The 27,729-nt window shown below is 54.5% G+C and overlaps 1 protein-coding gene across 1 annotated transcript; it reads right to left on the bottom strand.

Annotated features, from left to right (window-relative positions):
• Positions 1 to 2,291: 2,291 nt before the first annotated feature.
• Positions 2,292 to 27,729, bottom strand: WNT4 (Wnt family member 4). Its single transcript, XM_067566295.1, has 5 exons — positions 27,457 to 27,729; positions 9,710 to 9,945; positions 5,318 to 5,449; positions 4,120 to 4,262; positions 2,292 to 3,833 (listed from the first exon to the last, which is right to left on the bottom strand). The coding sequence occupies exons 1-5, from the start codon at positions 27,531 to 27,533 to the stop codon at positions 3,366 to 3,368; spliced, it is 1,056 nt and encodes a 351-aa protein (XP_067422396.1). The 5' UTR covers positions 27,534 to 27,729; the 3' UTR covers positions 2,292 to 3,365.

Raw genomic sequence — 27,729 nt, 5'->3', positions numbered from 1 at the left:
TCTGCATTTCCCTCTAACCTTTCCCCTCGCCTCTTGTTTAAGGGAAAGAAGAGGGGGAAAAATAGGCCTAAGGTCTGTATGGATTCATCGCTTAAACCTCTGTCCCTGTCATAAAAAGAGAATGGATCCAAGAGCAAGCCAGAGAGTCTAGGTTTTTCTGGATTGGGACAGACACTGTCTGGCCATACTCCAGCGAGATGGAGGCTTGGCACCATCAGGACACGGAGTTTCCATGCAGCTAGCAGGAGAGGAGTTGTTAGCAAGTGACCGTGTCCTGGTTTGGTCTGCAGATTTCTCTCTCATCGGGAGGTGTAATTTTGGGGGGATCAGTCTGCCTTTTCCACCTTTTCACACTGCAGCCCATAAAGCGAGGGGGAAACTAGTTCATGTTCCACCTCCCCTCTGTGCCCCACAGCTTATTAATTCTCCACAGATTTCTTTCCGCAGAGCAGCAGCAAGCAAGGGCTCTGTACCACCCCAAACCCAGGCAGAGGGAGAGTTAGCGTAGTGGAACCGTGCGCTCACCAGTTGGTTGCAAGGCGAAGGCTGGGGAGGAGAGGGCCACTCAGATCTCTGCCTGAAGAAAAACGGAGCCTCCTTAATTTCATGATGTTGTCTATAAAGCAAATGGATGCCCAGCACCCTTTGTCCCCTCTGCAGGCCCTGTGTATAGGACAGCGGCAGCGGGACAAGGCCACTATGTAAGCGGTACCCTGGCAACGTTTCCCCCTCCTTGAAACCACTCCACTTCATACCTCTTCCCTCCCGCGAACCACAGGCTGAGAAGGGACCTGGTTCTGGCCACATCTAACACATCCAAATGCCTCTTTCCACACAGCCCTCGGCAGAAAGGCCGGGGAGGACGGGCCCCTCAGGGAGCAGAGCCATGGGCGAGTGAAGGGGGAGGCCAGGTCTCAGGGACCCTGGAGACGGGGATCAGGTGTGATTCAGAGGCAGTGATTAGAAAAACCAAAGAAATCTCAGGTGACTTTCTGTTAAAAGGCAGGGGGCAGATTTTGACACCCCCCCATAAGGCCCCATTATGTTGGAAAGGGACAGAAACAGCCTCAGAGAATAGTCGCAGAGCAGCTGGGCCATATACTCCCCCCACACAGCTCTGCGTGCACAGTGCTGGGCAAACGGCCACAGGAGGGCGTTTATTGAGGGTATGAACATGCAGGAGCATCCCGGCCTCCAGCTCGTCTGGCTACAAAGCAGTCCCTGGAGCTGCTCCAACGTAGGCTGGGTCCTGGCTGGTCCTGCAGCATCCCAGAATCCAGGAGACAAAGGTTCCTTTGTACACATTTGGTCTCGCTGCACTTTCTGTGCCGCAGAGCCTAGTGACCCCAGGAGATAAACGTGGGCTTCGATACAGGCTGTTGGGAGGCATCTCAGGGGTGTGGGGGAAACTGCCGTGGAAGGAGCAGCAGAAGGGAGGCCAGCACTGCTGGGGTCAGGCCAGGGCCCCATGGGACAGTGGGGTGGGGAGGGGGAGCCAGCACTGCTGGGGTCAGGCCTGCTATCTGTGGGTAATGGAGGGGGGGTCAGGCTAGGAGCCCCCTGTGGTTTCAAGGCTGTGGAGGACAGGCAGGGGCCCTGCGTGAAGCAGAGAGCGTGGGGAAGGGTGGACATGGCTGGGGTCAGGACCCAGCTTGGCTGGGAAAAGGGGCAGAGAGGAGCCCCGGTAGTTAGAAGCTGGGGGGTAGGAACCCACAGAGAGGCAGAGGCTGGAAGAGGAAAGGGCCCCTTACTTCAGGCAGCCCAAGGTACAGCCGGGGTGGAGGCAGTGGGTGCAGCCTGGCAGCCGGAGGAGCTCTTATATCTGGGGTCAGGAGCCCACCAAGGTTGCCATGGGAGAAGGCCTGATACTAACGGGGTCCAGAGGACAGTGTGGGGTGCAGGAGGTGAGTGCTGATCCGACAGCGGGACCCGAGTCCCAGGACGGGCGGGGGGGGAGGACATTGGCTAGTTCTGGAACCAGCTGGGCTGAGGGCAGAAGACGAGGCTAGAGGCTGAAGCATTCTTGGGAGGGAAGGCGGGGGGGAGCGGCCATAGGGCCGAGAAGCCCTCCATAGGGTGAAAGTCCCTGCTGCCAGGTCAGACTCCCCAGCTGGGTTAGATGGGTGGGAAGGTGGGGCTGCCCTAGGACCCCAACCTGAGTGGGAAGGTGCAATTCCCAGGGTGCAGCTTGCACGGGTGTTAGTGATGCAGACTCAGGAGTTTGTTGCGGGTGAAAGCTATCGAGGCGGAGGGGAGCCTGGGAAGCGCTCAAGGACTTACTCAACAGCTGGACTATTTTTCCTTTTATTCATACGTAAGAGGATGCTACCACAATAGGCATCGGATGGGAACGGGGAGAGAGACTGCCCAGCGCGGCCCAGCCTTCGGGCTCACGGTGCTGGCTGGAGAGCCGCAGCAGGAGCGGTTACTGGCCGGTGGCAGGCCGGGTGCCGGGAAGGAAGGGGTACACCATCCTTACATGCACAACACTTCGGGCCCGCCTCTCAGCATCTGGACTCGGCCCCAGGGGGGCTGTTTAGTGAAGCAGATTCCAACGTAGGGAAAGTAGCTTCTGTGCAGGTGGCCCTGTTCTCCTGACTCCTGCCTGTGCGGTGGACAGTGAACCTCACCCTTCCAGGGGCTTAGACCCAAAGGGCGAATCCTACCAAACCACAGGAAGAAAAGGCAGGGGGCTTGGAACCACACAGCTAGCTTTGTCCTTCCCAGCATTTTCACTTCTGCAAAGATCTCTGGTCTGCATCCGCTGGTCCCAGCAGCTCAGGCCCTGGCCATAGCACAATACCCAGGGCAGCTTGGGACACTCTGCTGGCTTTCTCCTACCTCTGCTACGGGCATGTGGTACAGAACAAGCCAACATGAGAACAAAGACTCCGGGAGCCTCAGGCTGGGCCTATGGTTTGTTGTGGTCTGAAGTCGCTGTGATATAAAACACCAATATAAAAGTGCCTGACGCTAGGCCTGGTTTCAGTTTAAAATATACGCAGCTGGTAATGCTCTGTTGGCCAGTCAGTGGGAGTTTGTCTGACAGGCAGGTACTTGGGGGCAGGCGCCACACAGGTCCCTTGCCTGGCCCAGCAGCAAAGAGAGCACGTGCGGCCCTTCCAGCACATGCAGTTCAGGAGGGCTCTGGCTTCGGCAATAAATAAAGCAGGCAAAAATACAACCATCCCTTTTGGAACTTTAAATATTTCTCTCTTTAAAATCTGATTTTCCTCTTGCTCGCTGTGTCTCTTTACACAACCCTCTCCTTGAAGTGTCTGCATCACCTCCTCCAGCCTGGGGCAACAGACGGGGAGAGAAAGGGTCCGTGATAGAGGGGACGCATGGGAGCTGGGGTGCCTGCATCACCGGCACGTGTGCATTTCTACCACTCGGTGGCACTGTTTACACTTGACAAAGCAGCACCAGTGGAACTTGCAACTGCACCTTTCCACCACCTCCACTTCCTCCGTGTGAAAGCCCCTCCCGCAGCACATCAGCTCACAGCCATCGATCGCTTTGGAAGTCTTGTTGCACTGCCGGCCACTGGTCCCCAGGACCCCATTCTTTAGGTCATGGTCACAAAAGTCAGGGCTGGAGTCCAGGTAGACCAGGTCCTCGTCAGTGTGTGGCTTGAACTGGGAGTTCTTCGGCACCAAGACTTTGGTGGAGCCGATCTTCCTCTGCTCAACTTCGGTGGCCCCGTCAAATTTCTCCTTCAAGACGTTGCCCACTTTGCGGAAGGGGGGCATTGCTTTCCAGCAGGTCTTCACCTCGCACGAGCCCGACACCCCGTGGCATTTGCACTCGACCCGCATGTTGTTCAGGATGGCCTGCAGGACACACAAAGAGGAGAGCGATCAGCGGCCTGCAGGACACACGCGCAGTCCCATGAGTGCACACCGGGCAGTGTGATGCAAGTGTGACCTAGCACAACAGGGAAGGGGGGGAATCGCTCACTGCCCGCTGGAAGCGTTCTGACTCAGCAAGGGACGTGACAGTGGGCAGCGAAGTGCAGGAGGCATTAGTGCTGTCAGATGAAGGGGAATGGAGCCTGGGCAAAGACTGGCACTGCCTAGAACTTCTGCCAGCCGCCCTGGTACTCAGAGGAGCTTTTACCTTCCTTCCAGCCTCGTTGTTGTGGAGGTTCATGAGTGCCCGGCTGGAAGAGGCGCCTTTACTTCTCTCGCGGACGTCAACGAAAGACTGTGAGAAGGCCACTCCGTAGGCGATGTTATCAGAGCAGCCAGACCACTGGAAGCCTAAAGCACAGCAGGGATGGGAAAGAGTGATTTGCAGCAGAAATAAGGGTGCGGCAGAGCTGAGGACAGGACAATCGGCCAGCTCCTCGACCTGTCTTCGCCCGCCCCAATCCCCACAGCCTCGCTACAGAGCAGCGGGGTCTCACTCCAAAGGTCTGAGTCCCCCCTGGACAGCTGCCTTCACCTCACGTCTCCAGTGTCCAGGGAAAGGACTTCAAGTGCCAGCTAGACTCTGCCAGCGAGGACCTTACAGGGCAAGGAGATTAGCAACAGACAGGCCAAAGAGACCCAGCAATTTGGGGAACAAAGGGGAAAACATTGCTCAGAGGTTAACCGTGAAGCTGTAACCTTGTGGTACGAAGAGAACAAGTGATTTTGTCTCCTGTGTGGCTGGTCTGTCCTGCCGCCTGCTGGGCTGTTGCCTTCCCCTAAGTCCTGCTGGTCCCTGGATTCCGATGGAAGCGGGTGGCTGTGCGGGGAGGGCGGCACCGTGGTGAGCATATGTTACTCTGCAGGGCAGAGTCACTCCGCCTGCAGGCACCTGCAGGGCATGGCAGTGCGTGGGGAATGCCCAGGATGTTCAGCAGCGTGTAGGGATTGTCCCAGTGTGCACAGTGCTGTACCCACACAAAGCCTAACAACTGGCCGTGTGGCAGGCACCCACTATCCGGATGCAGCTGGCGTGTTTGGCAATACAGCAGGAGTGCTTTACTCAGGCACACCTGGAGCTCTGGGCCGGGGGGCAGCGGCATGCCAAGGAGAAAAATACTCTCAGTCCTTTCAAAGTGTGGAAGCTGCCAAGGCATGTGTGTGTGCCTGAGCAGCCAGACAGATTGTGGGCAGGACTCGTGTGTGTGTGTGACCTGCCCAGGGATATGCAGGACGTGACTGTGGAAGGAATCCTGTGTGTGCCTTTGTCCTTGTTCTTCCTCTCTCCCCTCTAGCCGGTGCAGGAGATCTCGTGCATTGTACGCTCAGCCTAGAGAAGACCTCTAGCAACCATCTGGCACCTCCACTCTCACTCTCCCTTATCCTACTCCTTACCCTGGACTTACCCTGAGGACTGACACCATGCACGGTCCGATCACAACCGCACTTGTCCAACTCCCCACTGCTGCAGGCTCGAGTCACTGCAAAGGCAACACCTGCCGAGGAGATGGCGTACACAAAAGCTGCTTCCCGTGTCCCTGCAATGAGAAAAACAGAATCATTTGTAAAGTCCCTCACACATCAGAGCAGGGCTCCCCTTCCAGTTAGAGGCGCACATGCCCCCACACATGCCTGTGCGTGTCAGCCTGACCCAAACGCACGCACCACCCCTTCCCCCTGCAGTTGTGTGGGCACAGAGGAGCCGTGCATGCTACCTACCTGACAGAGATCTGTGGCAATCAGCTCATCCCACTGCAAAAGCCTGGCGCTCAGAACCTCCTACCATCACATGCCCCATGCAGAATGCGTGCACCTAGAACCTACCTACAGATCCCATCACACAAGGCCATACAAGTTGCATGTTTATACCTTGAGCCTGTCTGCAGAAATCTCTGCACATACCCAGTATGCCACCACGCAGAACCTAGCACTGACAGCCTTGAATCCTGAGTCCCCCCCATCCCCATGCAGAACATGGCACAGAGAGTCTTCCACTTCATGCCCCCTCCCAAGCAGAACATGCCCCATCCTGAAACCCAACACGGAAACCCTTTCAAGGACCTTCCAAAGAACGCTTTCCAGGAACTTTCATGGAGCCTTTTCTTGACAAAACCGTATATGCAGAGGTTGTAGGCAGAGCCTTTTCCTCTCACCCCAAGTCTGGGGCAGAGAAACCCACCAGAACCCCTCACACAGAAACCCAGCACAGAACGTTCCCGGTCACAGAAGCCTGCAGCACAAACCCTACCCAAGTCCCAGCACAGAAAACCCTGCATCTGGAAACCCTGAATTGCAGTCCCAAGAACTGAACTTCCACTACTGCTATTTTTTATCATTAATAATTTGGAAACTGCTGTTTGGGGGCTGGGCAAACAACTGAAGCGGACAGTGAGAATCAAAGCGAAGGGGCGCATCATTAAAGTGGTGAGTGCTTCCCTCAGCCCTTCGCACCCAGCCTTGCAGGGCAAATCAAGCAGTACCACCCCATCCCACCCCTTCTACAGCAGCCACACCCTCTGGACAGCCACACAGAGCCTTCAGGGCTCAATCCTCCACTGAACTAAGGAGCAGTGCAAAACTTGTCTTAGTACAGTGCCTAGCGCAAGGAGTCTTGGTACATGATGGAGTCTCCTATGTGCCACAATAACACAAACAAACAATAAGGCGGCCGCGGATCTCTTCCCCTAGAGAACAAAGGCACCATAGAGGGGCTCCTTGCCAGACCGGCTCTGTGTGAAATCCCCTTACAGCCCATGCAGCAAAGGACATTCTGGGAGCTGGGTTGAAGAACTGCTGTGATCCAGCTAACGACACGCGCACAGACCCTAGGAGTCCATAGGCAGCCCCTGGGCTCGTTAGATCAACCTGGAGGGTGCTCTAAGCTTTGCAAAGTCTAGCCAACTCCCAGAAAGGCCAGAACATCAGAGCCACCATTGCCCCTTGCCTGTTCCTGCACTGAGTGCATCTCAGCCGGAATCCAGCTTCCAGCCTCGCCCAGAGCCCTCACAGCCAAACCATCTCCTCACACCCAGGAAACCCCGCACGGAGCTGCCCCTGGAGCCTAAGACGCTTCCCTCCCCCTTAACAGCTCTAAACAGAGCCCTGTATTACCCTGCACACAGCATCCCAAAAACCCACCTGAGAAATCCTTCTCACATTGCTCTGCTCCAGAAGCCTGCCCCACAGAACCCCACTCTCAGGATCCCACCCCTCTGGCAAGGAGATGGAGCCCCTTTCGTGCTGCTTTTTATGTTTACCAGAGCGGGTATTGCATATCGAGGAAGCAACTGTTTGTGAATTTCAAACCTCTACCAGAGGAGGCTGCAAACATGCAGGTCACATGGCCAGGTTTCTGCTGGCCTGGTGGCTGTGCCAGCAGAGACTGGCCCGTGTGAGAGCAGAGCTACAGCAATGCAGCAAAAAAAAAAAAAAAAGGGGGGGGGCACCCCCCCTCCGCCTTGGGAAAGGTGCACATAGCTGGTGTGTCCATGTCTCTGTGCGCGTTTCCCTCTCACTGGTAGTGCCTGTCTGCATGTATGTGACGACGGTGGGTTTAGTGGTTGTCAATTAAATCTTGCAACACCCAATTCCTTGGCGCCTGCCATGCTATGAAGCCAAGGTGGTTAGAACATAACAGGCCCTTCTGTCTCCGAACATGTGTTGTAGACGAAAGGGATCAACATTTAAAGTCCGGGCTGTGCTATTTGGAAGCTCAGGGCGAGAGGCCCCAGGTTCTCACTTGCATGGCAGCTGGAATAGACCATTGTGAACGGAGATCTGCCCTTCACCTCACAACTGACTGGTCAGACCAAGAGGAGCAACTTTGGTGGTCGCAGCTCAGACTCCGGTGGCCCAGACTCTGGTAATCTGGCCTGGGCGGCAGTGGCTGGTGAGGACCCAGCCAGCGAGGGACTGAATCACCTCCAAGTTAATCGAGGTTAATAGCAGGATCATGTTGGTCGGTTTGTGCTGTGGCTGCCTAAAAAGAGACGACTTCAGTTTCTGGTATTTCTGGTATTTCCAGTCCTGAACCTTCACAAGCACAAATTTTCACCCCCATGACGGGGGAAGGAAAGTTAAATAAGGAGCGGAGGCTGAACTGGGGAAGGCTAGGGCCTGCAGGTCCTGGTGCTTCAGAGGAGAGGGGACAGCTGGAGGCACAGCACAGGAGAGGACGCCCAGGAGCTACTGTAACACACAGGGCAATTAGACAGAGGACGGGGGCAAGAGGGGAGATGCCTCTGGTGGCTCGTTTGCCGGGAGAGGGGGGTCTGAGCAAGGGGAGGTGGGGAGGAGATTCACTGCAGCTCCCTCTGCCACAGAAACTAGCGCTGGCTTCAGGAAAGAACAACTGGGCTCTGGAAACAGACCCCATGCAGCCAGCCAGAGAGGAAACTCACCACCCCTCCCAAGCTCTGCCGAAGCGCATCTGCTCTGCCCTGTGCCCGCCTGCTGGTCTAGTCCTGGCCACCCCCAGGCTCACAATGCAGCTCAACGCCAACTTGCATCCTCGTTCTTCTAGCCCCCTCTCAGCTCTACAAACACATCTGAGTGCTGACAGGAAGGTCTGCTCCCCCCGCCACTTGACAGTGTGCACCGGGCTCATTGCGATCGGCGGCCGCTTTGCCGTGTAGCTAGCCCTGTGCTCACAGACGGATAGAATCCAGGAGGCTGGGATCGTTCCCCTCAAAGCATTTCATCAAGACCGACGGTTCTGTGGTCGCCGTCAGAAGGGGAGAGTCTGCAGCTGGAAGGATGAGAAATGGCCTGGCACGGGCATGCCTGGCGGGAGAGCAACGAGTGTTTTACTGCGTTTGGGCAGCAGAGGGCATCGTCCCCAGGTCTCACCCACTGCCGGCTTCACCGGGCTAAGAAAGGTCCCGCAGCGCTCGCTCGCCGACAGGCCCTGCTCGCTGGCCAGAGAGACCAAACAAACACAGCACCCTGCGGCTGCCGCTCTGCCCTGGCCAGGGGAAGCTCCTTGGTGATGCAGATCAAGCTGCAGAGCTACTCAAGGAGCTCGCTGGGTCCGACTCCAGCTCGGACACACGGCAACGCAGCGTTCAGGCCGAGTCCCAGCCCAGCCCACGCCGTTGTGCCCAGGCGTGCACAGAGCAGAGCTGCACTGACCGAGGTGGGCCCCGCAGCGCGTCCACAACAGCAATGCGAACAGCAGCTAGGGAACTGGGCGAACCTCCTACGCAGCATGTCCTGGAGTCGCAGGAGCAGGAGGTACCACCTGCATTAGCACCACCCGCCTAAATGCTCCACAGCTCCCTGTGGTCCTGCACAGCCACCCCAGCTCGTCCAGGAGCCGCAAGCAGCTGCTGTGTCAGACTCCCATGGCTGGACCCCCGGGCAGTGCACAGTGACGGTGCTTCCCCTCTCCGAGCCCCAGTTGCGCACCATCAACCCCCAGCAAAACAAAGGTGTTCCCGCCTGTGCTGCTCGCCCCAGTGTCCGGCACTTGTTCCCGTTCGATGGAACGCTGCACGGCAGGGAGAGGTGGCGTTTCTGGCTGAAGCAAAAGGACAGCACCATGCCATCTCCTGCCCTGCACCATGGGGTAGCTCCGGTGCTGCCAGATGCATCAGACTCTGCACTGCAGCCCCAGTGCGCACACGCTGCATGGCTCTACGAGATGCAGCCGCTTCACCAAAGCTCTGCCTCCCCTGGCGTCCCTGCTCCCGCCCCAGCTGGATGCTCCTTATCTCCCAGCGGGAAGCTCATGCCTCAGTTAAGTTCACTGCCTGTCACAGACGAGCCCACGGCACACGTCTCAGGACAGGTTCTCTCACCTTGTGTCACCACCTTGCCAAAGACCGGCAGGGTGTCCAGTGTGGAGCAGTTCCAGCGGCGGTTGCGGAACTGGTACTGGCACTCCTCGATGGCCAGCTGGGCTCCCCGACGCACCGAGTCCATCACCTCCAAGTTCCTCTTGCACATCTGCACTTGGCGCTGGATTAACCCTTTCAGCTTCTCACAGGTCTCTTCCTCGGAGATACTCCCCACTGAAGACAACTTTGCCAGGTACCTGCCAGCACACCCAGCAAAATATGTTAGAAAGTTTGTTGGGCAGGAGAAAGAACCACCTCAGACTCTCCAGGAGAAATGCTGCCCTTCTGCATCTCCCCTGCCAGGCAGTTGCACGGATTTCAGGGACAGCCTTGGGCCCAGACATCTGCAGTCCTGAGATTTGGAAGACCCGTTGCCATTGTCAGGGTTGCCACTGACACACTTCGGGGCTGCTCAGATCTCCACCCTCTGGGCCCCTTCCAGTAGCCTGGATAAAGACACAGGCTGCTCGCCTCTCCTGCCTTCCCCACCGGAGCTGGAAGCCAGCTGCATTGTCAGGCGGCTCTGACAGTTCTGCAGAGTGCCTTTCTGCCTCTGAGCAGAGCGAAGGTTCGGCTGCAACAGCAACATGGGGGAGAGTAAAGCACCTCTGCCCATGTGCAGCACGGAGTAAATTCACCCCATCGCTCAGGGAAGCTGCTCAACAGCTCCCCTCTGTCTGCCTAGCGTGGAGGGGGATGTTCTCCACATGTTCTGAATATGCCCCGTCAGGTCTCCCGACTACCCGCATATCCAAGTGCTACTAGGAAAAGCCAGAGGTCTCTCAAGTCAGCCAAAGCAAGCAGTGCAGCAGCTCGCCTGCCAGCTGCAGCTGCCACATTGCTCCCTCAGCGCCGGCTGCCAAACATCGGCTGCTCTCTGACAAACATCCCCCTCAAACCACTTCCCTCCCCAGTGCTGCTTTTAGCTGCCCCGGCCACCTTCGCATGGGGACCCAGCCCTGGCCGGCAGCGAGGGGGGGCTGCCCGGCCCACCTTCGCATGGGGACCCAGCCCTGGCCGGGGTGAGGAGGGGCTGCCGGCTCTCTCACCACTTGGAATATTCTAGTAGGGCTTGTAATGGGGAGCCTGGAGTCAGGAGCCTGTCGTGGGCAAAACCATTTGAGACTGGCACCTTCCCTGGGGTCCTGCTCACAAAACACAGACTCAAGGGCTCCCCGACCTGAAAAATGCTGCCTTTGGTTCCCTCCACACCCAGGTCACCCCAGGCTAAACTCTCCTGCTGCCTCCTGGGCTGAGGACATTCAGAGCCCGGCTCCCGGGCGAGTCAGTGACTGTTCTGGGGAAGGGGGCATGTGGAGGTGTAATCCTCCTGGGCTTCCAGCAATTTATCCCCTTGCCGCTCCCTAGGCCCACCCCACTTCCTGGATTCCAGCAGTTACAGGAATCATGCCATGCCCCCCACACACACACCAGACTGTGCATGGGGCGAAGGGGTCGATCCTGGTGTTTAATTTGCTCTTTGAGTTACCCCAAGCTTCCAGAGGGTCGCCCCACTGCCGCCCCCAGAACGCTTGCCCGCGCTCCAGGAGAAGAGTGAGCGCCTGCTCTCCGACTCTGGAAGAGAGGGGCTGGCGTCCCACCCCTGCTCAGCGCACTGTGGCGGGTATTTTACCGGAGCATTAGGTTTCTTAGAGGGCCACAGTTTTACCCTCTTCCCAAGGCCCAGCCTCCTGCCCTGGCATTCTGAGCCGCTCAGCCACTCTTCTGAGTAGCTCAGTGGAGTGGTTCGTTATTCGAACAGGTTCCTGGATAACCCCAGACCCTCTGCGCCTGCATGCCTGCCAGACAGACTCAGCCAGGGACCTCCTGGCAAACTCTCCCCTCAGCACCCTGCTGTCTGCAGCCGCTCGCTCCCGCTGACATGCTGGAGCTGCCACAGCCAGTGGAGTCCTGCACTGCCTTCAGGCGTAGGTACAGACTTCCAGACAAATGACTCCTTGAAGCTGGAGTTATGACTAAATATGAATCAATAATCGGGGGGGGGGGGATCCTTACCACCATTCAATGCTTGGACAGAGTTTAAAATTGCCCCCCCCCGGGCCGAAATAGCTGACAGCCAGAAAAATTCCAAGTCACATTTAGCCGCCCCAGCACCGCAACATGAAGAAGCAAGGGCTGAGTTAAGACTGTTGGGGGCACCGCCACCCAATTTGTTTTTCAAAGTATAATCTTGACTTTGAACTTCCTGATTTTCAGGAGTTTGCATCTTTCCAAGTTACAACGTTCCGGTCAGGATCCTTCCCTTACCAAGTGCAGCTCTGTTCCGAGAGAGGCCTATGCAAGAGCGACTCCTTATTGCACAGTTTGCTTCCCTTGAGTCTCAAGTGTCAAATCTGCTGACTTTGTCAATACACAAGTTCTCAGTGTGTGAGCTGTGTGGAGCCAGCTCAGCAGGAGGGAGCTGGATTCTGCTCCCTCCTGTGCATCAGCAGAACTGTTCACTAAATTCCAGTGGCTACACTTGCACAAAATCACCTCTGGTGACTGGTGACTTCATGAGTGGCACTGAAGGCAGAATCTGGCCTGTGGAATCCCTATTTCTAATGGTGCATGAGGCAGAGAACCCAGCTTGACTCTCAGATCCCAGTGGGAGTTTGCAGAAAAAGCATTCAATTTTCACTTGTAAATGAGCACATTTGATAGGGAGCTACTGAGACGCAGCCAAACATGGAGTGTCATGCTGCCGTATTTTCAGAATAAAACTGTTTTCTAACCTTAACCCCAGCTAAATCTATTTGTCCATGTTCTTTTAAGACAATGACTTGCTTATGTAAAAGCAGCTCAGTGACGTCTTAATGCAAATTATTGGCTTGGAAATCCTACTGTGGCCAGCCCTAGGATTGCCATCTGTTCATCAGAGCCTCACCTCCTCCCCATGATCAAGCCAGGGTCCTCAGATATCAGTGGCAGGCTAGGATACTGGGGGGCATGTCTGCTGGGATACTGGGGGGCATGTCTGCTGTTCCCATTCGGTGCTGCTCTCTTCTCCTCCAAGATGTCGGAAGCAGATAATACATCATTACTTTGCTTCTGAACAGACATTAACCTACTTTGAAACCCACACCTTCCCCTGAGCTCAGTAGCTATTATCCCTGCTTTACAGATATGGAAGTTGAGGCACAGAAGACCTAAAAGACTTGCACAATGACATTGCAGATTGGTGGATTAGTCATGGGAGTAGGAGTCAGGAAAACAGCACAGCACCAACGCCATGAATTATGTCTGTGCCTTCTTGGCTTTCTCCTCTGTGGAAGGGAGGTAATGGTATTCCCTCTCTCCCTGGGGAGAGTGCCGTACAAAGTACAGACCAGGACCGCAGAGTGGGGCACAGAACGGCTGGCTCCTGGCCTGCTCTAGAAGAATGCTCTCCTTTTCCCCATTCTTGGCCGTGCCCACAGAAGCAGTGTTTGGGGCACTGTCTTCTGGCTCAGAGAAACCCCCCTGATTAACATTTCCCACAGCTGTGCAGGCAGCACCAACGCTGGTCTGAACACAAGCAAGCTGGCAGAGAAGGTGATGTCGCAGGTGAAGCAGCTGCTGGAGGAGCCATGTTAGCGTCAGCTCTGCTTGGAATATGGGGAAATTCTATTTGGCAAATGGAAGATGAGAAAATTGCTTCAGAGACCCAGTGTACTTTCTAGCTCTTCAGATCTCTCCAGGCGATGGGGAGTCAGAAATTCAAAGCAGTGTAGGAAGAGAAGCGTGACAGGGCCCTTTCAAACCTTTCCAAGCAGATGCTCCAGATAAGAGGCTTCCCAAACAAATGCTTATTACTGCTTAAGAAGATATAATGAAGACAAAAGATGTTGTTTCAGAGAGCTGCATCCATCACCGGGAGAGGAGCTGTTAACTCGATGCACAAGACACACAGGCTGGGTGAAGCTATCCAGAATGCTCCTCGCTACTCCCTCCCGCATGGGGCTAGCCCCATGCCTTCATATCCACTCACCCAAACCTCATGCTATTCAGCACTGCTCCACACACGGCTGTTCCCCTAGCCCCTGCCCACAGCACAAAAACACACCACGAGCATGCGTCCACGCTGCCAACAGCACAGTAAGACTGTCCGTGTAACATGGGCCTGTTATAGACAAGGACAGCTTCTGCTACTGTTACCCAGAACCTGCTTTGCACAGGCACCCCGTCCCGGGGCTCTTTCAGGAGACCTTGCTATGGCATCAGATCTGTTGCTGAAGGAGGCCAGCCAGGCCTGTGATGCAACAAGAAATCCTTGCCAAATTACAAAGCAGTCCCCAAGAAGCCGGCCAGAGACATTGAAGAGATAAACATGGAAAACGTCTTGTGCCCTTTGGAAGGAGGGGAACAGTTGTGCGCGGCAGTGAGCTACTGCCTTAGACAGTCCACTAGGGGCCTTGATTAATAAAGACTTAAAGGAGGATAATGTAATTAATGAAAATCAACATGGGTGTATGTAAAATCGACCCTGCCAAACTCACAATCTCTTTTTTGGATGAGATGACAAGTTTGACTGATAGAGGTAATAGTGTTGATGTAATACACTTAGACTGAAAGGAGCTTGACTGGGTACCGAATGGCATTTTGATTAAAATAACTAGAAGGATATAAATTTAACACAGCACACATTAAATGGATTAAATACTGGCTAACTGACAGATCTCACTGTGTAACTGTGAATGTGGAATTGTCACTCAGTGGGTTTGTTTCCAGTGGGGTCCTGCAGGGATCAGTTCTTGGACCTATGATATTTAATATTTTTCTCAATGTCCTAGGAGAAAACATAAAATCGTTGATGATAAAGTTTGCAGATGACACAAAAACTGGGGGAGCGGTAAATAACGAGGACACCAGGTCACTGATTCAAAGCAACTGGGTCGCTTGGTAAACTGGGCACAAGCAAACAATATGCATTTTAATACAGCTAAATGTAAATGCACACATCTAGGAATGAAGAATGCCGGCCATGGGGGACTCTCTCCTGGGAGGCAGTGACTCTGAAAAAGGTGTGGGGTCATGGTGGGTAGTTAACTAAAGACGAGCTCCCAGTGTGATGCTGCAGCCACTGCAATTCCGCGATGCATAAAAAGGGGAATCTTGGCAGGTAGAGAGAATGGAAACAAGTGTAAATTTTTAACTAACCACTGGAACAATTTACCAAGGGTCCTGGTGGATTCTCCATCACTGACCATTTTGAAATCAAGATTGTGTCTTTCTAAAAAATCTGTGTTAGGAATTATTTTGGGGCAGGTCTCTGGCCTGTGCTAGACAGGAGGTCTGACTAGATGATCATAAATATCCCTTCTAGCCTCGGAATGTAGGAATTTCCTTTCCAAGAAGACGCATCTAGGGATCCAAATGAGGAAATGGATCCAGTGAAGACCAGGAAGTCAGATTCCCATGGGTAAACTCACCCACAGGAGTACAGGTGCCGGGCCTTTGTGGACCAGGAAGAGGAATACGCATACCCCAAGCATAATTTCGTTCCCAAAGTAAGGGACTCTCTAAGTCACTTCTGCTTCAAACTGTTTCCCCAAGTCATCAGCTTGAAGCCCTTCAAGGGCTAGAAGATGTCCCAGAATAAGACCAGAGTCTCTCAGACGTTGTTCGAAGTTTTTCACACCTACATATTGGCGGTTTCCATTAGAACTATTCCTCTTATAATGTCCCTTAGCGCAATAAGCAAACAGCAAGACATCACAAAGGAGGCATGAGATCCTACTTTAGATAGCTATTTTCCTTCCTTTCTGATACCGGGCCTAGAACTTGGCAAAGGAGCTGATTAGCCCCATGGTTCATTTGTTGTGGGCTTGCTTTCTTTTAGTGACACTTCCGGCTCAAATCGTGTCTCTCAGGAATTTGCCCTCACCTGTAGTTCCCTGTTTAAAAACCCAACAGATCTCTTCTACACAACAGTTGCACTGGTTTAATTAATCAGTGTAAAGTCACACCTGAAGTCGTTATATCAGTACAACTTTGTGTTTAGACTAAGCCAAGTCTCTCAATTAAAAATGCCTGCGACTCATCCCCCCTGCAGTTGTTTTGTCTGCAATACTGCAAGATCCCTCCTAACCCCAGGGCTCTTTTAAAAATTAATCTTGTTTTTATTTAAAAGATACCCCAGGATAATAGCAGCTTGAGGGAGAAAGTTTCCTGGAGCAAGAACAAGACAGAGAAAGCCATGCAGGTTGGCAGATAATGCAGGAACCAGAGGAGGGAGAGTCCCTGTGGTGGGGAAATGCAGAAGTTTGAGTCATTGGATGTTCAGTACAGACCGAGGTCAGAGAAGACATAGCAAGCGTCTTGCAGAGAAGAAGCCATTTGAATTTTTAAACAAGTCTGCTTTGGGAATGTTGGTGCCCAGATATTGTTCTGGGACCATTGTAGTGAACGAACATGAGGCCAGCTCTGTGACCCTAGCGCCACCATACCTCACTGCCAGAAAGACACCAAAAAACTGGAGGGAGGTCAAAAGAGCCGTACAGATTAACAGAGGGGTGGGCGGCTGGAGGAAAGATTGAGAGTTAAACACAGAATGCACAACTGGGCTTAGCACGCAACAGAAAATCCAGGCTGAGATTCGTTAGGCTGAGGAACAGTTTGCCCAGGGCAGGGGAAGGAGACCAGTCTGCCAGAACTTTGTAAAAGGCTGGGCAAAACTCTAGCAGGCGTAGAATGGAAAGCGTTGGCTGGGATTAGAGGGGGCCTAGGATTTGTTTGTTTGCTTGTTTCATTGCTCTGCTTTCCTTGACTCAGACACCTTCTCTAGTTACTGCCCCATCTCCATCCGCCCCACTCTGCAAAATGCTGGAGAAAGTTGCCTTTTCTAATCTCCCACGCGACCTCTCACACAACCACCTGCCCCAGTGCCATAGACCAAAAGCTGCCCGCTGCTTAGCCAACGCTCGTGTTACACTGACTGCAGCTCCTGCTCCTTAATCCAGTGGTCCTCAAACTTTTGACCTCCCGTGTCCCCTCCTATCCCTGTCTGCATCCCCCTGCCACTCTCTGTCTGGGGCTGGGAGCAAGGCCACAGTCGGGCTGGGGCCCTGACTCGGGCCAGGGGCTGAGGCTGTCCCCAGGGTCTCTGGGGACCATGGTGGCTGGGAGCCAGGCACCAAGGCAGGCGGTTGGCACTGCGGCTGGGTGCTGTGGTCGGGCTCTGCGACTCGGGGAGCCGAGGCCAGGTGCTGTGGCAGGGGCTGGGTGCCGGGCCTGAGGCCCAGTGCTGCGGCCCAAGGCCAGGCACTGGGGTCTGGCTCTGCAGCCGGGAGTTGTGGCCCAGGGGTGTGGGCTGAGGTCACGGCCCAGCGCCGAGACTGAGGAGGCCATGACCAGGCTCAGAGCAGAGCTCAGAGCAGGGAAGCGTGGCGCTCCCTCCCTGCCCTCCATGGAGGAGCCCCAGGCCCAGCTGCACCCCCAGAACTTTCCTCCACCTTCTCCTAGGGAGGCCTGCCCCACCAACTGAAGACCTCTGCCCTGTCCTGTCTCTACAGCCTCATGCACACAGCCCCTCTCTCATCCACTTGAACAGGCACTCCTGCCCTGCTGCCTGGGCGGTCACACGGCTATAAACGGCTGAGGCCCTCCAAGAGTGGCCGTTTCAAACGGTCTGTCTTAAATGTATTTGTGCGAATTACAAAGGGGGAATTCACAGCTTTGAGAGCCATTATGATCATCTAGTCTGGCCTCCTGAACAGCGCAGGGCAGAGAATTCCTCACGTACCAATTCCTGCATCAGACCCAGACCTTCTGCTCTCGCTCCAGTAGGTATCTGAGCAAGTGATGTCCAGTCCTGACTTCAGGTGATGGAGACTCCACCACACGCTGGCTGCACTGTTCCCATAGCCTCACGTTAAACTACTGCCAGTCTAAATGCGTCTAGTTTCAGCTTCCAGCCACTAAATCTTGCTCTGCCTTTGTCTGCTAGATTCAAGAGGCCTTTGCCATCAGAAACGGTCTCCCCATGTAGGTCTGTACAGCCTGATCAGGTCACCTTTGACCCTTCTTCTGGCTCAGCTAGATCGACGGAGCGTCTTCAGGCTCGTGCTGTAACAGACCCGTCAGACTGAACGCCGAAGCCTGAGGGCTCCGTGGCTGTGGGTCACCGGGGGGAGAAGCAGCAGCAGCAGCAGCACTGGGGAGCCAGGAGGCGTTTGTGCCTCAGGAATGATGCCTCATGGAATGCAGGGGAGAGACCAAGACGTTGACCTCAAGAAATAAAAGGAACATGGCTGGAGCAGCCCCAGCGGCTGCCAGAATTGGCGAGGGAGGATTTAACCTAGCCCTCGTCCCAGCGTCTGCACAGAGCAGAAGGAGCTCCCTCCTCATCAGAGAGAGACATCTCCCCACATCGGCCTCTGGGTCTTCTAGGATAGAAGGGTTTACCCCCATCCCCAGGGCCTGGAGAAAGGGGAGGTTCCCTAGTAAGGGGAAGGGAGCTCAGAGCATTGCTGTCAGAGGGAAAGAAAGAAAGGTCCTGACTGGAGGCACCCAGAAGAGGGGCAATTTGAGCATTTACACCCAGGGAGAAGGAGCTGGAGTAATTCCTCTCCCCAGTGACTCTTTCAGGAGTGAATTACAGAACACTGAGAAGGGAATCCACTTCCTGTGCTTTTCTGATAGGCTTCTCCCTGACAGTGGAGAGACGGCAGAGGAGAGCGTCCTTGCGAACAGCTGGAGAGCCCACCTTTGTATTCTGCACACGTTAGATACATTCACATGCTTCTGCACTGCCACATACCACAACCTGCCATGCCGCACACCTCCACAGTGTCTGTCAGCCCACACACGAACTCTGCTGTAGCAGTAAGTGCATTGCACAATACGTGGCATGTTGCAATACTTCTGTGCTACGGCACGGACATACCATGTCATGCACTGACAAAGCTCAGCAACCCTTGCTGTGTGCGCTGCCAGAGGACAGCACCCAGGGATCTGTCAGAGGGGGATACGATACATCAAGCATCTGCCGAAGGCTTTGCAGGTAAGTCTGGGAGCTTTAGCCCACGTCTGTTTGTCAGTCATGGTTCTGCAGTAGCATCTCACTGTGCAGCATCACAATCCTAGACAATCCCTTTCCCATCTCCCCAGAGTCAGACGTTGTTTTCAGTAATTGTTTTTTAATTGTCCCGGAACCGATTCTTTTGAGAACTCTGTTCTGGGCATTGGACTAGGATGTGTCTCTCTCAGTCTTCCTGTCCTACCGGCCACAGTTTGTTCTTCTCTTGGCTTGCGCTACACTTTGCGTCTCCCAATTTCCACCTCTGTTAAAGTCCCCAAGTCAGTCTCGCAATGTGACGCTTCCACAGGATGACAAGGTTCTGCCACACTAGGCCTGTGCGCACATCTCCCTCCCCCCGCACACCAGTCGCAGCACAACTCCTCAGATTTGGCCCAGCTGACTGCCCCAGCCCCCATCATAATGGGGGATTGTCCAGGCCAAATCTGTCGCAACGCTTGGAGCTGGGAGCCGGGCCCAGCCCCATGGGACAGGAGACACTGCAGCAGGGTGAGTGCAGCACAAGCACCAGGCCCATGACCCACCTAGAACCTTCCCGAGACCCACTGGGGGGCACGACCATGGGAAGCGCTGCTCTGTACTAAGCAGACACGCACGGCTGCATACCTTGCCAGCACATTACTGCATGCCGGCACACACTGAAGTGCCCTGCCACACACCACTGCTCTGTGCCAGCGCTTCTTTGCCACAACCGTCACACAGTCCAGGAAATGCTGATTTCTGTGTGTTCCTGACACTGGCACAAGCCTGTCGCGAAGTGTTGAACATGGTCCAACTGCTACTATTCTAAAAGGGAAAAGTGCCATTGGCACGGACTCGATCTTGTTGCTCAACCTTCAGATCAGGAAACACACTGCAGCAGGGTCCAACTTCACAACGCCATCACACCGAAGTGCACCCTGGCAAGCCGACAGGACTCTAGGCAGCACCAACTAGAACTTGCTGCAGTTCACGGACTGAGTTAACGGAACACAAACGCATAAACTCACAACGTTAACTCTTCACTGTGCCTTCCTCAAAACGAGCCTGGAAACTACTCCTCGACTGGTGCGGCATCCAAATGCTGGCAGTGCTGAAATCTGCAGCAACTATCAGAAGCTGCTGTGTCTGCTAAAAGTTGCAGATGCCACCGCAAAGCTGAAGCCCACAATTTTCTTACAGTCTTAAATATTACCAACCCGAGTATCCAAAAAGCTGAGTCAGGCCCCCCGGCAAATCATCAGATTGTTATAAAAACCAGTGCATTCTGGGGAGGTTTATTTGCCTTCTGGTTTAAGGAACACTTGGGTCATGTTTTCGAGCTTCTCTCTGCAACCAAGAGGGCTAGAAAGTTTTCAAGTGACAGCTGAGATTCTCTTGTATTCACATGACTCCAGGATCCAAGACTTTAAAAAAAAAAATCCACAAAACATCATTAACAGCCCACTGCAAGCTCAGATAACTGTTGGGTCCATTATAGGCTCAGATACCGGCACCATAAGCAGTACCAGGAACAAGGCAGACAGAATTCCATTTTTCTTGCCATTGTTTTGGCCTTGGAGCGCACAGGAACTTCCCCCTTCTCAGGCAGCATTTTTATTTCAGTTTCGCTTCGCTGATACCCTCCTTCACACCCAGATTCAGGAGGGCTGCTGCCACTAAACACCTGCTCAAGAAGCCTCAAATAAGGATATTCCCCACCACCCGCTATCCTAATATTATTGATCAAGTTACCTCCTGTGTCCTGACGTACTTAGTCCTGGAGATTCCTTGCCAGCTAGGACCTGATTATTGATCGTGTCACTAGCTTCTAAAAGGAGCCCGAGATCAGGGCCTGGCCCACCCCAGCTAACACGAAGGTCTGGAAGATTTCAAGAAGTTTTTTCTGCCACTAAGATACAAATCTTTAAGCCACTCGATGTTTTTATTGGAAAACTGAAGTTGGCTGGGCTTGGCGTAAGCTGTTGCAAGATTTGTTATTTATTCTGAAATACACACGACCCGCAGAATAAGTTGTCGCTTTTAGCTCTTCCTCCTCTTGCCCTCCGGGGAAGGGCGTTCCTTGCTGCACAAGGCTGGGGAGAGCTTGCAGCACCGACCAATCGATGCCTCCCTCAGGATTACAGAGCAAAATACCAAGGGATAAAACATTTATGGTGGCTCTCACAAGGAACCCTGGGGCAGCACACAGGAGCTCCCACCCCACCCCCCAGTTTCTTCCCAAAGGTCCTCAGATCTCTCCTTTCCCGTGATACTCCTACTCCGCCATTCATTCTGCCTCCAGGACAGCGGTCACAGCCAGATAGAGACGGCTGGTCCGACATTTGTATTGCTGTGGTGAGCTACCTGTTCTGTGCTGCCAGACAGGCTGGTACCTGGGAGTGTCCCCTTAAAGTCTGTCCCTGGAACAAGGAGAGCAGCCAAAGGAAAGTGACATGGCAAGAGTGCCTCCACATTCCAGCCATTCCCACCCGCGCCAGACCAGGCCCGAGGGGATCTTGGCAGCCAGACGTCAGTTAGTACAGCCTTAGGCTGCTCCCAACCAGGGACTGGACCGGGCCACAGCTGGGCTGAAAATCTAGAGCCATAAGGATGAGGTACGGTAAAATCCCCAAGGAGTGCATGTTAGCCGGAGCTGAGAATCAGGGCCTCTGACTGCTAGGATGAAAGCTGGGAAACCTCCAGCAGAAGAGAACTCGGTAAGAGCAGATCCAGCCAGACACAGTCAAGTGAGGGAGAATTTTCAACACAGGGCCCAGTTCCCATCACCCTGCACCGCGTATAGCCATTTGCACCTGCACCATCAGAGTAAGTGCTACCAAACTAGAATGCTGCTCTCCCAACAACCGGGAACGAAACCTCCCCTGCAAAGGTCTCTATGCGACAAGGTGGCAGGCGGAGGAGAACCAGCCCCTGTGTTTGCAAAGCACTGGGAGATCTCCGCAGGAAAGGGGCTGAAGAAAGGCAAAGCATTAGTCCTCTCTCTCTGGCCCTGTGACACAAACAGAAGGAGACCAGAGACCAGCTGTTCAGCCAGCCTCATTCTGTAAATCATGGGTTTTTAAGTATTTGTAGAACAGTCAAATCCTCTTTCTTAAAGTTTAAACATCCCCCTCCTTCCCCCCACAACAAACAAAAAACAACAACTGTGCTCCTGGCCCTTTAAGCCAAATCTCAGCCCAGAGGGAAATGTTACTGCCACATTTTAACCCCTATAAATAGGGGGTAGAGGAGCTGTTGGTGGCACACCCTGCTGTACAGCAGCATAACCGCATCTCAGAATATTTACAGCACATGGAGAGCCTCCTGCAAAGCTCCCAGAGACCAGCACAGTTTTAGCTGGATAAGAGCATGAAAATGAAGGTGTTCGGGAATGGTTTCTGGATGAGCCGCTTGCCAGGGCTCTCCACACACACGGGATCTTTTCTCTAGGATCTTGAGAAGGTCATCCTAGTAATCCAAACAACCAGTCACATCTCAGAAACCAGGAGCATCAAACAGACAGTCAGAAGAAGCCAGGCTTCGTAGTCCCCGTTAGTTTATTATCTACGGTTACCCAGTTAGATTGGAACTTGCCAACAAAGTTGTGTGATGATTTCATTCACTCTGGCCCTCCTCTCCCACGTCGGAGAGGTACTCGGCTAGTACACTGCTGAGCGCTTGGGTCAGTGCCCCTTTGGAAAAATGCCACATGCCTCCCCTTTGCGCCACCTGGAAAACATCCTGGCATGCACAAGCCATGTTTCGGAGTGCATGCACAGAATGCAGGGTTTGGAATATTTTAGCCAAAAAATCGCAATTAGTCAAGAATTGAATTCGGTCCTATAAGCCAGTCAGAGTGATACCTGCAATGCAATGCTTTGGAAAGTAACACAAGCCATGTACTATTCATAAGTGAAACTCCTGTGCATGCAGCAAGCCTCTGCGCCCCGCTGGAGAGAACGTTCAGCCAACTGGGAGAGCTAGCAGAGGCCAAAGGAGATGTTCCCTTCCTCTAGCACATCCCCTCCCTCCGGGGCTCAGATCTACTGGGCACTGCCCGTTCACTTCAGGACAGTGGTTTAGCATGAGGCGTCCATGGAGACTGGAAATATAGGAGGACAAGCGAGGCTACAGATATCATCAAAAAGAAGAAAGTTTCTCGTTCCAGATTTGGAACTGGCTTAAGGACAGAGATTTCCAGGACATGAAGCAAAACCCAGCAGCAACTCCTAACATCCAGAGACTGACAAGATGTGCCTGAGGTTTACTTCCTAGCCAGATATAAAGTATCTTGGTTTGTTTAATGATCAGATTTTGCAAGCTCCTTTCCAACTCTGAAAGTCTCTGTAGCAGACTGATCCCTATGAGGGACTGCAGGTCAGTCATACCAGAAGATCCCAGCATGCTTCTCCTTTACAGATAAGCGGCACCAACACCGGCACATGAATCAATCTAAACAGCCCTTCCACAGCTTTCTCCTTAGAGCTGTTCCACACAAAGCAGGGAGTTGGTGAAAATGTTCAATGCTGTCTGTCGCTGCAGCGTTTGGGGAATGCGAGTTTCAACAGGTTAAAAGAAGCTTTAGAAAAACTCTTGTCTTGTGAAACGCTCACTGAGCTTAATCACTAATCCAGCAGGTTTCTGGAAAAGCAAACTACAGAGCTGTGCCACTGAACATACACACCTACACATAAGCCTAAAGAAACATGCAGACAAACACTACACATCTGGGCAAAAGGCAACGCACATACCAAGCAGACAGCCACATGCTGTGTGCCCGGGCCGATGCAATGGACATGGGCCACGTGTGCTGTATCCACACATACACACAAAAATATACACAGGCCTAAAGCAAGACACAGCCCTGTGGTAAAGCAGGGCACAACAGAGCCCTGCACAGAATGCCTGGCTCTATGGAAACACCCAGGCTTTACGCATTCTCAGAGTATCTGACAGCTCCTGGGGTCCCTCTCATGGTGTTCAATGCCTGAGGGCAGCTCTTCCTTTCTGATGTCAGGAGCGAGACTTGCCCGAGTCCAACCGGCAAAGACTGAAAACCCCAAGTTGTAGACTGTCTTGTTATTGGACTAGCTACATTTGTTATGTCAGACTCCATGCTTCTCTTCCAAAAGCAGTGAAATGAATCTCTGCTTCCCTCCCCACTGCTGGCAGGAATTGGTGCTTGGAATGAACCCTTCCCTCCCACAGAGCTGCATCCCCACATGTCCATCCTCTTAGAGAGATCCACTATAACCTAGAAAGTACAAACTGTTGCACATAAGCCCCAGTCGCTGGCAGCTCAAGACGCCTACGCTATGTTTTCTCAAACACGCACCAAGTGGGTTGCAAGGCTCCAACACACTCAGCTCCAGTAACGCAGTGTACAGAGGCCGAGGTACCAGGGCTACAGATCATAATAAGGCATTTTTCAGCTTTGCTGTAATACAAATACACAAGTTAATGCATAATCCCACCCAGTCAGTGGAAATCCTTCTCACCACAGCCAACCCTTATTAAAAAAAAAATCTTACTCCCCAGGGTGGTTTCACAGAAGGCCATTTTCATTGGTTGCAACACAGCTTCTCCTGCCCGCTGCTCCTGTGAGCCAAACCCTCTTTGTCCAGAGGACAGCGCTGGGGGAAGCAGCTTTCACTCCCACCACTGCCTCTCCACGCTGCCATCCTCTTACACACATCCACTTTGGCTACACGAGGACAACCTTTCGGTTACACACAAACCCCACCCCCTGGCAGACAAATAGCTAAACACATTCGCTGGCCCCTTCAGTTTTTGGTAACCTTGAGTGTATGGGCCAAATGGCTGGGTGGATGTGGGAAACCCCAGCTCAGCGGTTTCTGTTGGTACTGCATCAAAACCAAGTGCAGGAAGAAGCCAGGAAGTGCTGGAGAGGTCAGAATTCCTGTAAAAATCCCCAAACATTAAGATGATTCCACCTACAAAATCTTCCCCTTTTCCCAAAAGTCAGCCTGGCAGCAGATGTACCAACTCCTCTCCAAGGTCCCTGGTAAGGCCATTATCCTCAGCCAGTACTTCCCCTTTCAGTCCTGCCCACTGCGGAAAACACTACCACAGATGCATGACATGTCTTCACCAAAGGCAGGCCAGTTTAAAGGCCACCTCGTTGTCTGCTCTAATCCACCCGTCCAGCGTTTGCAAGAGACCCATGCCATACAACTCTTTCCACCTGACAAGGGAAAAGAGAGGTGCTCAGGAACAGAACATGGGACACTTTATCCCATTTGACCCAAACAGCCTCCTTTATCGCCCCCTTTTCTCCAGCTGGCCATTTGAAAGATGACCGTGCCTACCCCAGGCACAGAATAGCACCTTGGTCTCCTAGGGCTGAGTAGCATCCTCTAAAAAATACCCAGCCACTACGGGCTTAAACAAGGGATAAAGCATTGTTTGCTTGAAAGTCTCACCAATACAACCCACAATACTTTCTCTAGAAGGCCCACCACCAACATGTGCCTGTGGGCTACATGTGGAATGGGGGGACATGGATTTGCTGTGGCTGACCGGGATAATTCCTGACACAAGGGAAATGCCTGCAGGGGAGCCTAGCCTAGACATGCGATGCTGAGCGGAGGTAGAAATGATGAGGCCCTACCCGATTCATTTGGGTTTGAAATGTAATGTCTCAGGAGACAACTCGCCTTTCCTGAAACGCTCTTCACTCCTCTGTGCATGCCAATGGAGATTCAGGTGCAGAGGAAAGGGGAGACAGCCCCTCCTATTTATTGCTCTCGTACAAGTGTGACATGTAGCTGGGGTGGGTTGTGCTGCTGCTGTGACCCAAGCAGCCATTGATCATGCAAGCCACTTTGCTCCAGAGAACAGATTTGTTAAACCCTTGCACTGGGATCTAATTAGAATTCAATCCGCCGACACCACAGCCTGGGCGGCTGATAAAAGCTGGGAGCAGCAGACGCCTCCCCACCCAGCAGAGGATATTAATTAGTCAAACCGGATACTTACATTCGAAGTCCTGGAGAAAGATGCTGTCCCTCCCCCACCCGACCCCCTCTGCGCCCAGCAGAGCTCCCCGAAGGGCCGCATGGCAGGGGCACTTCTCTCAGCCCTGGCAAGCCTCTGGAGGAATTTTCTCGAACATGCAGCAGTTTCCCTCAGTGTTTACCTTACAAATTATCTCAGAGTTTGTTCCACAGCTTCCTAATCTAACCCGGCTCCTCCGCATCATATCATCAGCATTTGCATTTCTATAGCGCCTCGTCCCAGGGAGCCCCAGAGCACCCCTGATTTCCAGAGCTCTGAGGCCAGGGTGCCGGCCTGGGCGAGAACACTAGGAGAAGGGGAAGCTTTGTCCGAAAGCAAACCTCTGCTCTTCTAAGCAGGGCCAGGGAGGATCCAGCGTCCATTAGCGCAGACAGGCCTTCAGGGGTGGGGTGGAGCAAAGCCTTCTGCCACACTGGGCTGCAGCTTTGTAACCTTGCCATGTTCTCTAGGCCACGTCTCCACACCTTTCCCGGGCCATCCCCTCTCTTATCATCCGCACGCCAAGCCCCGGCTGCATTCTGACCTGAGCCGTGACCTGCGGTCCTCCCTGCCACACCGATTAGTCGCTTAGGAACAAATGCAGATGCAGCTTCTGCTTCCATAAAGTTATGGCATCACTAGTGCAAATAATAAATAATCATCCCACCAAGGGACCAGATCTGCCTCCCCACAGTCACCCCTCAGCGACACCCCTGACCAGAAGGGCTCTCCCCGGATGCAGGCCATGACCTCAGAGCAACAGCCGGGGCAATTTCACAATCACGGGGGTATTTGTTCTTTCCTCCCCATAGGGAGCAACCTTTCTGCACCCCACTGCTCTCCATGGACACCCTGAGTAGCGGGCTCAGGACTCACCCACCAACATTGCCGGTTAATTGTTCCGGACAACACTAAACCGGGAGGAAAGTGTGTGGTCCCAGCCGGGTTGGGGCGCTGCTGACGGGAGCAGCCGCAGGAGACCCAAGTCGTGCCGGGGCAGATAAACCGACAAGGGGACTCAGCTGCTCGCCGGGCCGTTTTCTGGAGCCAGGCTCGGTGCAGCGGGATGCCAGCCCCTGCAGCGGCGGGTCAGGTAGAGCCTCGCCGCCGAGCAGACGCGGCTTAACTCCAGACAGGGAAGGGAAGCACCAGCCGCCGCCACTGGGGGTCACTTCTCCAGCCCGGCCAGCCCCGCTCCCCGCCGGCTCCGGCGCTGGCTCGGTCGCTCCTGAGGGTTTTCGCCGAGGGGAGCCGGACCCGAGGGCAGGCTGGGCTGGGCTGGGCTGGCGGAGGGGATCCCACCCGCACGCAGAGAACAGAAGGGCTGGAGGGGCTGGCTCCCGCCGCCCCCCGAGTGCGGGGCCAGGCCAGCGCACGGCCCCGCTCCGGCTCCGCACCCTGAAGGCAGCGAGCTCCAGGATGAGTCCGCTCCGCTCCGCAGCGCCGCGCCGCGCCCGCCCCGCAGTGACACCCCGCGCCCGGCAGCGGCCGGCTCGGCTCCCGGGGCGGGCAGGGCAGGCAGGGTCCGGTCCCGTCCCGGAGCCGCGCGGCGCCTGCCGGCCAAGTACCCCGCGGGCGCCGGGCAGGGACCCGCCGGCTCCGGAGGCACCTGCTCCGCGGCGGGTCCGCCCCCGGCCCGAGCCCCGGCCCCGGCCCCAGCCCCAGCCCCGCTCCCAGCCCCGCTCCCGGCCCGGCCCGGCCCGGCACTTACAGCCAGTTGCTGGCGTTGGCCGAGAAGGCGGCGAGGATGACCAGCAGCAGGGAGCGCAGGGAATACCGCGGGCTCATCCTGGAGGGCAGCCGCCCTGCCCTAGCCGGCAGCCCCGGGGCGGCTGCGGGGCCCCCTGCTCCGGGCTGCCGGGCGCCCAGCCGGGCAGCCGATGCCTGGAGCCCCGGCGGGGCAGGGGCAGGGGCAGGGGCAGGGGCAGGTGCGGCGCGGAGCGGCGGCGCTGCCCGGCGGATGCGCCCGCGGCTAGCGCTGCGC

This window comes from Emydura macquarii, unplaced genomic scaffold (assembly GCF_026122565.2).
Source record: "Emydura macquarii macquarii isolate MOO-44397 ecotype Brisbane River unplaced genomic scaffold, CSIRO-AGI_Emac_v2 contig_2768, whole genome shotgun sequence".
Classification (NCBI taxonomy): Eukaryota; Metazoa; Chordata; order Testudines; family Chelidae; genus Emydura; species Emydura macquarii.
This window is presented reverse-complemented; position numbering and strand designations above follow the sequence as displayed.

Bases quoted from the DNA above. Each gene is read 5' to 3' on its own strand.
- WNT4 (XM_067566295.1), bottom strand. From the start codon at position 27,533: ATGAGCCCGCGGTATTCCCTGCGCTCCCTGCTGCTGGTCATCCTCGCC. The intron at 9,946-27,456 runs GTAAGTGCCGGG...GTGTGCTGGCAG, and splicing joins GCCAACGCCAGCAACTGGCT to GTACCTGGCAAAGTTGTCTT. The intron at 3,834-4,119 runs GTAAAAGCTCCT...TGTGTCCTGCAG, and splicing joins ACAACGAGGCTGGAAGGAAG to GCCATCCTGAACAACATGCG.